The 14,134-nt window shown below is 37.2% G+C and overlaps 1 protein-coding gene across 2 annotated transcripts in view; it reads left to right on the forward strand.

Annotated features, from left to right (window-relative positions):
* ARHGEF3 (Rho guanine nucleotide exchange factor 3) overlaps nt 1-14,134 on the forward strand; it is a 103,236-nt gene that overhangs the window by 22,632 nt on the left and 66,470 nt on the right. For both annotated transcript variants that reach the window (XM_056501672.1, XM_056501673.1), the window contains one exon: nt 9,452-9,518. In XM_056501672.1, the coding sequence (XP_056357647.1) occupies nt 9,452-9,518 (67 nt within the window). The remainder of the gene's footprint in view (nt 1-9,451; nt 9,519-14,134) is intronic.

The raw sequence follows: 14,134 nt of genomic DNA on the forward strand, positions 1-14,134 counted from the left end.
ATGTTCCTAGGGGAACCCAGCTGTGAATAATAACTAACTGAAAACATTTTGCTTTTGTATCTCAGGTTAAATATCTCTTCAGTGAAAGTATGGGGAGTTTGCTTACTTAATAGGAAGTCATCCTCTTGCATAAAAACCCACATATGTTGACAGATGTGTCTGGTTTCAGAGTAGAAGCACCTTTTCAATGCATTGCTGAAGTATCATCCCAAAGACCAATGAAAAGTATAAGAAACATTAGGTGTAAAATTTGGCACTAGCTTCAAAAGTTTTATGTTGTAAAGAAACTTCTTAAGCCAAATTTGTAGTACAAAATCTGCTCAGGAACTATGACTTAGTTTTATCTTGAAGAATTATGTAAATCTTTTACATATGATGAATACTGTTAATAAAAGCTGTCTTGGTAGCCCTCTGACCTCACTGTGTAACAAAGATCAGGATCACACAAGTCACATGGTAGAGGTCAGTATTTGTTGTCTTCAGTGCCTATTTATAAATTACCTTCAAAAACTCTTCTGCTTTTTACAGAAAAAAATTTGTCAGTGTTAAACGAAATGTCCTGAAACTGTTGTTAAATCTAGTTCTCCTTGTATTTGTAAACTAGCCTTTGTGCATACAACTGCCTTGTTCATATTTATTTCACATTCATTCAGAACAAAGGAGAAACCAGTCTGGTGTTTATGATATGAATAAACTTTGGAACTTGAAAGCATTTCAGAGTTTGATTTGGTAACTTCACTGTCGTGGAGTAACAGAAAATACTTATAGTACTCAAGGGATTTGTGGCCACAAGGAAAAGTTCTGAGTTATATTAAAAAAGAGAAATTAACCAGTAAATATTTACAAGACTCTGGTAATTATTTTTGAGATCTACAAAAATATGTTAAAACTGAATATGAGGAGCGCTTGAATATCAGGAGAAAACAATTTTCTAAGCCTTGAGGCCTGATAGTTGCTCTTAGAGTTATTTATGCAACTTAAAAGGAATTACTGTGCAGATGGAAATGTGATGAAATGGAGGTGAAATCACTTTTTATTTGAGCCCCTGTGGTGTACAATCTGCTAGTAATGCAGGTGAAATTCTTACAAGCAAAAATGTATTTGCAAATCTAAAAGCTACATATTTGATCTTGATGACTTGTATCTATATATCACATACTGATCTCACATGCACTGCAGATGTTTCAGCTCTGAGTCTCTTAAATATTTTGTTGCATTTATTGTACTTGCTGGCCTTGGTAATCTAATAGATCATAAGTGTTCTCTTCCAGGTTTTGTTGAATGCTTGTCTTTAAAACAACACTCAAAGGAAAAAGATAAAGTATCGTGATCTGGGATTTAAGAAAAACAAATTCTAAGTAAAATCTCTAGAAATGGCAAAAGGTTGAAAAAGTTGAAGCTTTATTCCTCAGGCTTGATGTAAATATTCAACTTCCCATGAAAGGTTTTATTATTGATTATGTGATGAGGACAAGAGGAAATGACCTCAAGCTGCATCAAGGGAGGTTCAGGTTAGACATCAGGAAGAATTTCTTCACTAAAAGGGTGCTTGGGCATTGGAGCTGCCCAGGAATGGGGTGGCGTCACCATCCCTGCAGGAGTTCAAGAAACAACTGGATATGACACTTAGTGCTGTGGTTTGGTTGGCATGATGGTGATCTATGAAAGGTTGGACTTGATCTTGGAGGTATTTTGCAGCCTTAATGATTGTATTATTCTATGAGTTTCTTATTTTCCCCCCACTTCTTAATATTCTGTTCTTTATTTAACTGACAATAGTCAAAGTGTGGGAGAATTTCTGTTGTCCATATTGTAGTTATGCCATCATAAAAATATTTGTATGTGTTCTGAGCAGGGCCCCAGGATGCTGCAGAATTTAATCTTTGGTGAGTTTTTTTATGTCCTTTTATTGACCTGTACGTGACAAAGTGTCTAAGTGGAATTTGCCATGACAGCTTCCAATCCTTTCCCGATGCTGGAGGGCAGAACTAATGTGGTATAATTTGACTTTTCAAGAGAGGTAGTTACTGCATGCTGAAGATAAGTCATGGGCATAGCTGCATCCACTTGGGAAAGTTTGGTTTGTTAGCTCTGGTGGTGACAGGCCTGTTACAATCTCAAGATAAGACACTCTGGTCTGTCTGCATAGAGATTGTAGGAGTGGTTCTTGTCACTCAGTGTAAAACCCTTCAAGCAAGAACAGTCTCGCTCAGTGAAACATTATACTGAAAGTTAGTCCTCTATAACTGATCACATTTAATAAAAGCAGATTTCTTTCCTTGTCTGTCTGGCTTGGTGCCATATCCTTGAGAGCAAGGTGTGAAAGTATCACACAGCTCTCTTGAAAAGATATGCAGGAACGTTTTACTTTTCAACACAGAAAAATCTCTAAATTGACTGTAATGATCCTATATAACATTTTAGTTACAAACCTACATTTTTTGCCTTTTCAGGTGAAATGCAAACTGTAACGCAGAAAAATATGAAGTTGCAAATGGTGGATAAGCAACCAGCAAAACAAAAGTTTTAAAATCATGTATAGGATTGACTTGCCTCCAGATTTTACTTGGTTTAAATACTATTGCCTGTTGCTGTTAGTATTCAGTCCTTCTGATCTCTCTGAATGCCTGTTAGTGAATCACAGCTCCACAGGAGCTCAAGTTTACCTTCAGAAAGAGCCAGATGCGATGCATCCAAACAGAAAGGGCTTTCAGAACACACCCATTTCCTTTATGAAGAGTATGATGTGATGGCATTTGAATGGATTTTGAGGGTCTTGGTAGGTTCTCTATGATAGAGATGAAAATGCTGTTTGGGTGGATTTTGAACAGCTAAGAAACCCCTTGTTTGATTTCTCTGTGTGAAAACTGTATTTTTCCCGTCTAACCAGCAAGTATCCAGTCTTGCTAACTGAAGTGAATTTCACAGCCTTAGATTCTAGTTTGAGAACAAAATGAAGAACTTGTTGTCTTTCCTTGAGCATGAGTGTTGTGAGGCTTTTTCTGACTCTGATGATGGGGGCAGTTAAGCCTTACCATCAGATCTTATTTTTTCATGGACCAGAGGATCGTCTCTAGCTGTTGTGGAAATGAGCAAACATTTCTTTTGAATGAGCAGGTGTTCTCCCTGTAAAGAATTCAGTCTCTGAGATACACTAGTGGGGTGAGGAAATGACTAAAAATTAACGAGCATTATTGCTGGTTTTTCTTCCGAATATAATTGAAATGATACGGGAATATTTTTGGGCTGCATAGTCAAAGTAAAGGTGTGAATTATCTCTCTCAGCCTTTTATAATATTCCTGTAACTGTGATTTTTTTAATAGAAACATAATACAGGACTCTGTTCACATCCTCCCCAGCATAAATGCAGCTGTGCCTTTGTCAAACAGCAGAAAAATCTGGGTCCTCCAGAGCCAGGGATTTCTCTTTCATATGTGACCAGAGTTCATGTATATCAGGGGGATGCTTTTATATTCTGGTATACTGATGGCATATATTGCAGCAACCTGCAATAATTAGAAATGAAGAAATAACTTATGGTTAAAGCTTTAAATCAAGCTTGTTATTCTTCAGAAGGTGAAATGTTACATCGTTTGTTATATCTAAGTTTTAGATTGAAAAGTAGGGCTTCGGTTGCCCTTCAGATGTTTTTTTTTAAAATCTTTCATTAGGATGTTTTTAATTTTTGCAAGAAAGGAATCAAATACAGAAATCAAAAAAATGCATTTTGTACCTTCTTTGGCTTTGCTAGTGATGAGATATTTTATGGTAGGGTGCACTGAATCGCAGTATAAATAAACATGTTCTGCAGAAAGCATGGGAAAAGAGTAGGTGTGTGACAGCTCACTGCTACATGTACCTGCTTTGTCTCTGCAGCCACATTCACAGGGGCTGTTTTTCTTTCTTAATGCATTTATGCCAGTTCATGACAGTAGGACAGTAAAAGATTATGTTCACATTCAGGAAGTCAGCACAGCAGCTGAAAATCAGTCATCTGTTTATTCCTTGGTATTTTTGTTTATCTCAAGATACGAAATGTTCAGTCTTGCTCAGCTGAGTGGCCTCCCCACCCCCAGTTACCCTTTTGTGACGAGCTCCTGTCTGCAAGATGGGGCCCTGGCAAACCAAACACGCACCCAGTATTAGAGTTACTTTGCCTTTAGCAAGAAAAACCCATCGCACAAACTCTCTCCATGAACTTAAATATTTTCTGAGCCGAATTCTATTGTGTTGGATTTGCTTTACACTTCTGGAAAAAAAATGGAATTTTCCACAATCTCAGTTTAGTGCCAAAATGCACAGGCCTAGTATAAAAGAAGTAGTATTTGAGATTACAAGTGGATGAATCAATGTTTTTTATTAAGTAGGTCAATGCATGAGCTTTTTTCCTGCTTTTAAAATGAGTACCAAAGGTACATTATTATTATCTGTGATTTATATATCTGAGAAAGTCAGTGTTCAAAACTACTATTCAAAGCTAAAATGCTCTTGCACATCTCAGGCTTCACCAGGTCTTCACTTGGACTTTTTTTGTGCTTGGAATTCAGCATCTCAACTATTCCAATGTGTTAAAATAAATGTGCTTTTGGGACCTCTGCTTTAGTGTACATATTTGATAGGTTGAGCAGATGACATCACAAAGAACAGATCTGAGCAGCAAGTACTATTTATTATTTAACAGCATCTTTGTAAAATATTCACAGCTGTAGTAACAAGCTTTATTTCTGCAGATTGAAAAGAATTTTTACTTGGTTTGAGCTTTTTCTTTTATTATCTGAGTATTCATGTAGATTTGTGAAATGGCTTTTATCTTTGAGCGGATGTAGCAGCTGAATCTTTTAAACAAAACACACACAGTTTGGATATTAATATCTTAGAAATACTCTTGTAGTCAGTGATTCTGTGTGCAGATAGACTGGAAGATCAGATGAAGATGTAAAGGTTGCATTAAGATAAACTGCTGTAAACTGTTTACTTAACTCATCATCATTCTTCAAGGCAGATAAAACTTTTTGTTAGTAAATGTAACAGAAATTTTAAACATTCAATCTGTATTTTAGTTTTTAGATTCCTTTATACACTTTTACCTACCAATTGTCATTATATAACTAATCTACAGCAAAGTAAAGGTTGCAGAAAAAAGCTCCACTGATTTACTGAGAGGCATGTTACACTGCTTATTCTGAGAGGCATGTTAGTGTGTAAAAATATTCTTATAATGTATGCATGGTGTATGTGTGATGGAACCTAAACAGAAAATCCTGTACATCTTAAGGACCAAAACCTTTTATTTCCTAGGCTACAGAACAGTGGTAGAAGCATCTTGGTCAAAGAAAGTTCCAGAGCACAGAGGATATTATCAGGGTCAGAAGTTCCTGCAGTAGTAAAAGTTTTATTTGGTAAAATCCTAAATTGTTCTCGTTGAACTGCAGGATCACTAGGAATTAGCAGGTAAGCAAGTCAGTCATTCCCTGGTAAATATTTCAAGGGGTCTAAGATAATTTGAATTACTAAGGCGTGAAGCTGCCATTTTCTGGCTTATCTTGCCAGTGCTGGAGCTTAAAGGTGAAATGGAGGATACACAGTTAGAACTCCTGTGATGAGGAGGAGCAGTTTGACACTCAGAGGGGTGGGCTCAATGCTTAGTTTCTCCAGGCTGCCTCTCCAAGGGACAGGTCCCCACTTGTCCTTTCCTCCCAGTGGAGGGACTTGGTTTCAGGTTTTATTCCCAAGGTGAGCTTTCCATAGCAATCCCTAAGCCAAGCTCAGATGGAGGGTTTGGTGACCTTTCCCTCCCGCAGTCTGAAGAGTTCCTTTACATCCACACCTTTTATTCTTTCCTTCTTAACACACTGTTGTGCTGAGGAGAAAATGTTTTGGTGCCTTTTAGCTAAAGGAAAAGAGATCCACGTGTAAGAAAGGTCCAATGTTAGAAATTACAGCTCTGAGACTCTTGTAAGTAATTTTAGGGAGGAACTCCTCCTTTCTTTATCTCTGTGATCTCACCATGGTCTAGTCTGTGATAACTCATTTGGTGCAGGAGTGTTCATCACAGTGCATTCAGTTATAGGAACCATCTCTGCCTCGACCTTGACATTTGAAAAATCCTTACTATAGTATCTGAGTAATGTATTCTAGATTTATGTGCCTCTGAAAGTCAGGTCTGCTCATTTCTTTTAATGCCAATTAATAACTTCTCTTTATTTTTTCTTCAAGTTAGTGTTTTATTTTGTTCTATCTGCTAATTACTTATGCCAATGATAATTTTTATTATTCGTCTTGTAAATAATTTCATTAGGAAACTAAGTGCATCTAATACACCCTTGGACCAGTATATCTCCTACCAAAGTGTAATATCTATTGGCTGTTTCAAAAATAGGATTCTTTGACAGCTTTGTTTTAAAAATATCAAATCGCTATTTAGTATTTTAATAGTTTTGTAACACAGGCTGTTTCTTAATTAGCACATATCCTGCTGCCTTTCAGAAGGGATTTATCCAGTAAACAGAATGATCTGAAGTAACAGTAGTAATGTGTTGTAGGGGAAAAAAAAGAGCAAAACATTAATTTAAATTGTGTTTGAAAAAGCTGCAATACTTTATTTCTTTGTCAGTACAGTTCCACTGATGTTGACAGTGTGAAGACCAAGTGATCAAAATAACTTTAAGATAGTGAAGGATCAAACTGAAAACTGTAAATGAGGTCTTGCTTCTGATAGAACTAAATTTTGTCATTTGAGGTGCATTTGAGAATCAGAACTTCTGTGTTACTTCATTTTCATTTAGGTGTTAGGCTGAAAAATGTTGGTTTAGATTGATGGTCATAAACAATTTACAAGTGTGTTTTATCTGGATCATTCCTAGTTATGGGAACAGCAAGATTTCTGAAACAGTCTTACAGGAAAATGGTGGGATAGTTCTGCAGTTCCAGTATCTCAGTACGTTTGAGATGGGCCATGTGAAGTGCTTGCTTCTAATGGGAAAGTAGACTTGAAACATTCACTGTGTTCCAGACTTCAAATGCCTCTGATAGAGTAGAAAATTGGGAAGTAATGATCAGGCCAGATGCATGAAAGTGAAAGTTTTAAAAGGAACTATTTAAGGTAGCACATAGGGTGCTAAATGAGTCTAATGCATCAGTCTGGTTTTAGAAGAGTGCTGCACACTTGGGTGGAAAAAAAATATTTTGTGTAGAATTTTGTTGTGCCCGTATTGTATCAGATTGGGTCAGCAAGTCATGAAGGAACATACAGTGACCTCCATATGTTTCCCTGCCTTTTTAATTAACTCCTTTGGTTAAATTACTTTGTTTCATTAGACTGCTGCTTTTAAGACCCTTTAATAACACCACAGTAGCATTAAAAAGAAGAGTTAGCAGACCATTGTGAATGATGGAGAGATTCATTCTCACCAAAATGAAGTGAGGATAAGTGGGAGGAGGATACCTATTGTGAAAACTGGCAAAATGTAAATTAGATGTGTTTGCTCTTTATAAAGTCTGGCTGTTTTTGTGAAGTCTGAGTTGCTGTCAGTGAATGGGAAAGTTACAGACTGATGATAGCAGTTGCTTAGTCATCCTTCTTCTGCTGGATGGACTTCAGTTGAGTGTTGATGGATGAAATGACAAATTTATTGCTTATTACTGAGTTCTCAGCTCTCATTACAGAATGATTGTGGGGATAAATTATTTAAGTCATTTGTTTCCCTTGAAGTACTGTCTAAAATGTCATAAAACTTGCTTTACTAAATTTGAAGTGTCTTTTACTTCCACTACTTTAATCTTAATTAGTATAGAACTACTGCAATTCTTAACAAAGTGGGAAAATAAATGCACGAACCGCATTAAAATAGAAGATAAAATGATGAAATGTAAGTTCAAGCATATATTTTTAAAAAAAATTACTAAGGAGTACAACTTTATAGAAAGCTCACTTTCTATACTTTCTCAAAAATCTGACTGGTTCCAGTATAAGATCATCTGTGACTAAAATGGTGCAAAACACCATTAGGACAATTGATAATCTGTATAACTCACTCTTGTTAATCACATTATCTCTTTTTATAATGCACTTACTGTTCCAGTAAGGCTTTTAGGTTAGAAATTCAATTTCAAAATATTTTTACTTGAAAAGCTGTAGTAGGAGGATTTATTAGTGGGAGAGTCTTTAACACTAAAATCTGTCATGTGAGCTGCCTTGTGCTCTTTGATTACTTTACCAATGCACTTCAATATTAATATTTTTTCTGGTTGGCAGGCTGGTACAGTGAAAAACTAACAAGATTTACATCTCAACCTTTGATGTTGCAAAAATTAATTGTAATTAATATAATTTTTTTACATTATGCTGACATCTAAAAACCTTTACTGTGATCACAGTTCTATGATGTGTTTTAATGAGCATGAAAACAAAAACGTGCATACACCAAATATTTTACACCAAAAAAAAGAGAAGACAGAAAAAAAAGACAGTGGAAACTATTGTTGTCCTGACTCTAAGAAAAAAAAAATTGGGATATGATGTGTTGGAGTCCTTCAGGAACTATAAGCAGCAGGAAGAACTTGTGTGTTAGTTCAGTGCTTTAACTTGAGTATTTTTCGTGTTTTTGTTGGATGGTGAGATTTGACAAGGAGCCATTTAATTTGCTATTTTTTAACCAAGTTTTTGTGTTCCTGTTGCTATTTGTGGTTGTTTCTGTAACGTGTCTAATTGCATGGTTGGGGTTGCAGTGTGCTCAGCACTTGGATCCTGCTGCCAAACCATGTGTTGGTCTGGTCAGCTCCAGCAGGTCACTCAGTCAGAGCTTTGATCTGACTTCATGTGTAAAATCTCAGCAATGTTTGCCTACCTTTGTGAACTAATTGAAGATCTTACTGGTGAAAGGAACTCATTAGGAGAGAAGTGGGCCATGTTATGGTTACTTTTAAGAAATAATTGTACAGTGTTAATTATAGGGTAGGAGAAAGATTTTTGGAAGGAGTAAAGACAGAAGTCAGCTTCTTGTTTTTAGTGTCACACAAGAAGCTGGCTGGCTGTAACTTGCTTTTTACAGCTCTGTGTAGCTCCACTGTCAAGATTAAAGACTCTGAAATGTCCCCCTCCAGTCCAGCTGCACCATCTTGCATCATGTGGCATAATTGCAGCTTCACAGACTGTTTGGGCCAGAGTTGACTCTGCTGAAAATCAGTGGGAGGAATCAGTTGCTGTCAAACATCGAGTCAGACCATCTCTGAATGCTTGAAAGGCTGCCATGTCCCTTAGTGCTCAGTCTGAATTAAAATGTGTAACTGCACTGAAGACAGAGACCTGTCAGAGGTACAGCCAAGGAAGTCTGAAGTGTCTTAGTACCTGAAGCATGTGTTTTTCTTTTCTCCCTCTATTGTCATTCTGTTACTGAGATAGAAGATATGGCAGCTGAAAATGTAAACACTTTTCTTTGTCTCATCTTGCAGGCCGAAACAGCAGCAACAGAATAATTTTTCCTTGTTTCCTTCCACCAAGGGCTGGAATTTCAGAGGGGTAAGTTTCATGTTGTTTTGTTCAGGGTATAACATTCTCTCCTGAGAGGTGCAGGACATAATCACACTGTACATTAATCTACTTTAAATTTAAAAAAATAAGGTGTATTTTCATATCTGAAAATAAATAATGAAAACTGGACTGATACTGTTTTATTCTAATATAGATATTTCTAAAGTTATTGCAGGTTTATGTATGTGAACTTTGCAGAAGTACAGTTAAATTATAATAAAAATTACATGGATCTCTTACAAGACAGAAAGGAATAGGGTTTTTTTCTATTTGCTTGGCTGAGTAAGGAAATAGGGAAGCTTGTGTGTTCCCACAGAAACTGACTGAAAAGGTACATGAAAAATCAATGCAAGTGACACAGGGAATCTTTATATTTGCTGTGGTATCAGAAGCTTTTATTCTTGTCCTCTTCAGGTTTGAGAGGTAGGTTCTTAATAGGTTAATTTGTTCAGAGAGTATTATCCCCCATATTATCCCCTCTCTGTCCCATATGGCCTGTGAGCCCTTCTACACCATTTGGTGTAAAACTTAATGTAGTGGTGGTATGGCAATGGTGTGTTTGCCATGTGTGTAAGTACTGGAGCCTGGGGTACAGTCCAGGAGAAGTCACTGCATGTTGTATCTAAGTCATACTAATCTTTTGGTTAAAGGAAAGGCTTTCCTGCCTTGCAAACTCCTTTTGGTATAATGAACACTAAAGTACCATTACCTGTCATGTGGACTGACTTGTACTTGGGAGACCATATACATTTGTTTTCTCTGAGCTTCTTCCAATAAAATAGTTAAGTAGACAGACATTACTTAAATGCTTTGCTGCGAGAGTTAATGGCATTGACAGATTTACTGTCAGTGAACAGCACTGATCTGTGTTGTTCATAATATGGTGAACTTCATTAAGACAAAAAATATTTTTTACTGATTTTCACATTCTAATCCACTGTTGTTTACTGTGAGTTCTTTATTGTCACTATTTCTTGTGTTACACCAGGGGTGAAGTTGTTAGTGATACAGAGTAAATAGTTCCTTCACAATGGCATAGTCAAGAGTGTAGGCAAAATACCAGCAACCTCTAAAGCTATAGATTAATTATACATTTCAGAGCCAGTTTAAAAATAAAATTTACTCTAGTGTTTCCCCCAGCTCTTTCCCAGCTATACAGGAAAAGTAATTGAGGAAGAAGGTGGGTATGAAAATAGTGGAAAGAGTATTGTAGGTGTGAGTTGTAGCTGAAGAAAACAATGATCCCAAGTTCAGAGCAGTAGCTCACTGAAGTAAAGACATAGGGCTGGTTTCACAGTGGCAGCATGAGGTCTGTGATCCTGTGTGGTGCAGGTGGAGTGAGCTGTACACAAAGAATGGGAAACTGGGGGGTAAAATCCTTCAGAATCAAGAAGATAGAAGAAAGGAGATAGGAATAGTAGTATTAGAGAAAACAGGCGACAAATTACTGGATCTTCAAACTGCTTCCTTTACGTGTAGAAATGAAGATCTGTGGCAGGTGTCTGCCACCTTCTTTTGAAGGATACTTATGAGATAGTAACACAGATGTCAATATGTCAACAAATATCAAGAGCTGTTACAGTTCATACAGTGCATAGTAGGCAGTTGCAGTTAATTCTTCAACATAAATGGTTGCATCAAGGCAAGGATCTGTATTAATTGTTCACTTGATCTGACTGGGTGTTGAAGCCAAGATAGATGAGCACTGGAAAAGAGAGAGATAAATGTCTGTGGATATTTGCATTGTGTGAGCATTAACTTTATTTTGATGGATGGAAAAATTGTGTTATGAAAAGCCCAATGAGCAGACTTGAAGTCACATAGGTTTTTATAGAGATGGTGAAAGATAATAGGTTGGCTTTGATGTATTTTCTCAAACAGGGCTAAAACCTTACTGGCTAAACTAACTAGGTTAATGCTGACAGTGGAGTAGAGCCACAGCTTTGAGCTGACTTACTCGTGGTGATGTTATTTCTAACTTCTGTTTCTATTATTACAGACTGTAATACAGGATCATTTCAACAGTCACAAAAAATAATAAAGAATAAAGTAATTAGCACAGAATTGCAACATTGTGTTTATCTCCCTGTATTCACTTTGCAGTCAGTTCACTCAGTTAAATCTCTATATCATGCTGATGAAAGGAAACCTGGAACATGCACCAACGTAAACCTCAGAGTAAGATAAGGAAGGCCCGGATGCTACACATTTACCAAAGAAACTCCTCTGCACTTCTCTTTTCCTTACTTAAATTTATCAGAAGCAGCTGATTGCCATCTTGAGCAGCTCTTTTGAGCTCCATGGTTAGAGATCGTGTTTAACTCTCTCAGTGGGGATTTTCATGTCAGAATGATATCATGTTTCTGTCATTTTTAGATAGTGGTAGCAGTGACTTCAAGAATTTTGAGCAGTGTTTCGATGTCAGTGGGGTGAAAGGAGCTTCTCAATTTTTTTTTATCTGAATGAATCAAACCTGGTTAAGATAAAATTTAGACTTAAAGTTACTGAGCAGTGAAATATTTTTGCTATGAGCTCCTCCTGCATACACAGAAAGCATCAGGTTAATTTGGGTTTCAAAGACATTTTTATAATCAGTGTCCAACAAATAGATTACTATAAAGGGAAAGTATTCATAGTGACAACTGTCATTCCAGAGGAAGAAACTCAGAACCTGTGGAGATGAGTATGTCCCACACTGGAGGAAAGACCAGAACATAGGAGTTTGTGTTAGATGTGGTACTTAAAATAGAAAAGGAATGAAGGAAAATCCTATCCTCGGTATAAGATTGGAGGAGGAAAGAGGAGTCTGCAACTTGGAAAGAAGGATAGTCAGGGTGGAGAAAGCAAAGAGCTGTAAAAGAATTGTGAGAGAGAGTGGAAATGAGTAAAATATGGAAATGGAGGAAAGCTAGTGAGTATAAAAGCAGAGAGATGGAAGTACAAAGTGGAGGCTGAAATCTATAGAGTACTGCAGGTTTATCAGTTCAGCCTCTGAAAATGCTGACCCTGAGATGATAAGATGATGTGGGTGGGGAGCAAATTTGGCTAGGACTTGGTAAGGAGAAGAAGCACAAATATCTGAAGGGATAGGGTAATTCAGAGGCAGGTCAATAATGAATATAAAGAAAACACTAGCACAGCTATTGGCACAGAAATTAGTATTACTTCTATTTTTGCTTTATCTTCTGATTACCATTACCTCTCACTGTTCTTCTCATTTCTGTGCCACCCTTCCCTTAAAAGCTTGATGCAGGTAAGTGGCTTTCCTCTGCATCACTGTTTGGTGCTTATAATTAAGAGAGAGCCAGTTAATATGCTGTTCTGAGTGTCTGTGGAAATAATGTGTTATGTTGCTGTGTAGAGTGGGAAACAGCTTCATTTCACAAAGCATTCCATCAAATGAGGCTTACATTTGTTCAGTCATCCATGCACAATTAGAAGATGTGAGGAGTGAAGCTTCTGTGGTTTTTTGGTAGTTATGATACAGTGTTGAGTTATATACTTATATGCTATTTTTTACCACACTAAGAGTAGTCAGTTTTATAAATAAGGAAGTTCTGAATTCAAGAAGAATAGTAATCTCTCTTGAGAGTTTGGGATTTCAGCTGCTTTATATTTCTCCCTTCCCTCTCCATTAAAAGCACCCACTTTGTTTATGCCAGCAGGATAAATTTCTAGACTTAGATATGCATATGGAAGTCTTCGTATTATTGTTTAAAAAAAAAAAAAAGATACATTTGCAGAAGTAGTGGTACAGTGTTGCTATGATGACATTTGAGGTGACTATGAAGCAACTGCCAGTCAATGAAGAATATTGGGCTGTAGGCAGAACTGAAGAGGGTGCTGCTTTTGTCTGCACTTGTCTCTGATATGCCTCTCCACTGTTCCACTGAGAGAGCATAATTTCCTGCATGCATTAAGCAAACATCTGAACTATGATGATGTTTCTTTATTACCTCCCTGCAATAAATTTGGCTGAAGATCTTCAGTGCTAAAAATAAATAGTGAAATCTAAACCAACATTTTGTACTTGAAATAGTTTGAGGGATGTGTTTAGTGCGCAGTTGCCTGAAGGTTGAAGATAATTTATTGCATTGAGGCTTCTTGCTATTTCCCCCTTTCTTGTTTCCTTTCTAGTTTTGCAAAAGCATCTAACTGAGCTGCAGATGTGGTCACCTGTGAGGAAGGCTGATCTAATTTATGAGAAACCTGACACAAGTGTTAAATATGCTGAAAGTCAATTTTAGACATGTAAGTGGTTTCTGGGCTAGTTTTACTGCACACATGTTCATGGGGAAAAAGGTGTCTGTCATGCCAAATTAGAAGGATTCCACACTTTCCAGCCAGTATTTGGAAAAAAATATATTTTTGTGCAGACCGGCACACTTCAGTTATCCCATTCAGTTATTCCTGTGTGCCACTCGCTCCTTTTAGATCTCTCCCTCTGTTTTCTTACAGCAGGTTCAAGCTCTTCTGTTTCAGAGTTTGTCTCAGCCCTTCTCTTTTACTGCCTGGCTCTGCTCAGGCTTGCCTTTGGTCTGCCTCTGTGGAGGAGCTGTTGTGCTGGTGTCCAGCACTGACCTTTCCTGGGCCAGGATGGCCCT

This window comes from Oenanthe melanoleuca, chromosome 12, assembly GCF_029582105.1.
Source record: "Oenanthe melanoleuca isolate GR-GAL-2019-014 chromosome 12, OMel1.0, whole genome shotgun sequence".
Classification (NCBI taxonomy): Eukaryota; Metazoa; Chordata; class Aves; order Passeriformes; family Muscicapidae; genus Oenanthe; species Oenanthe melanoleuca.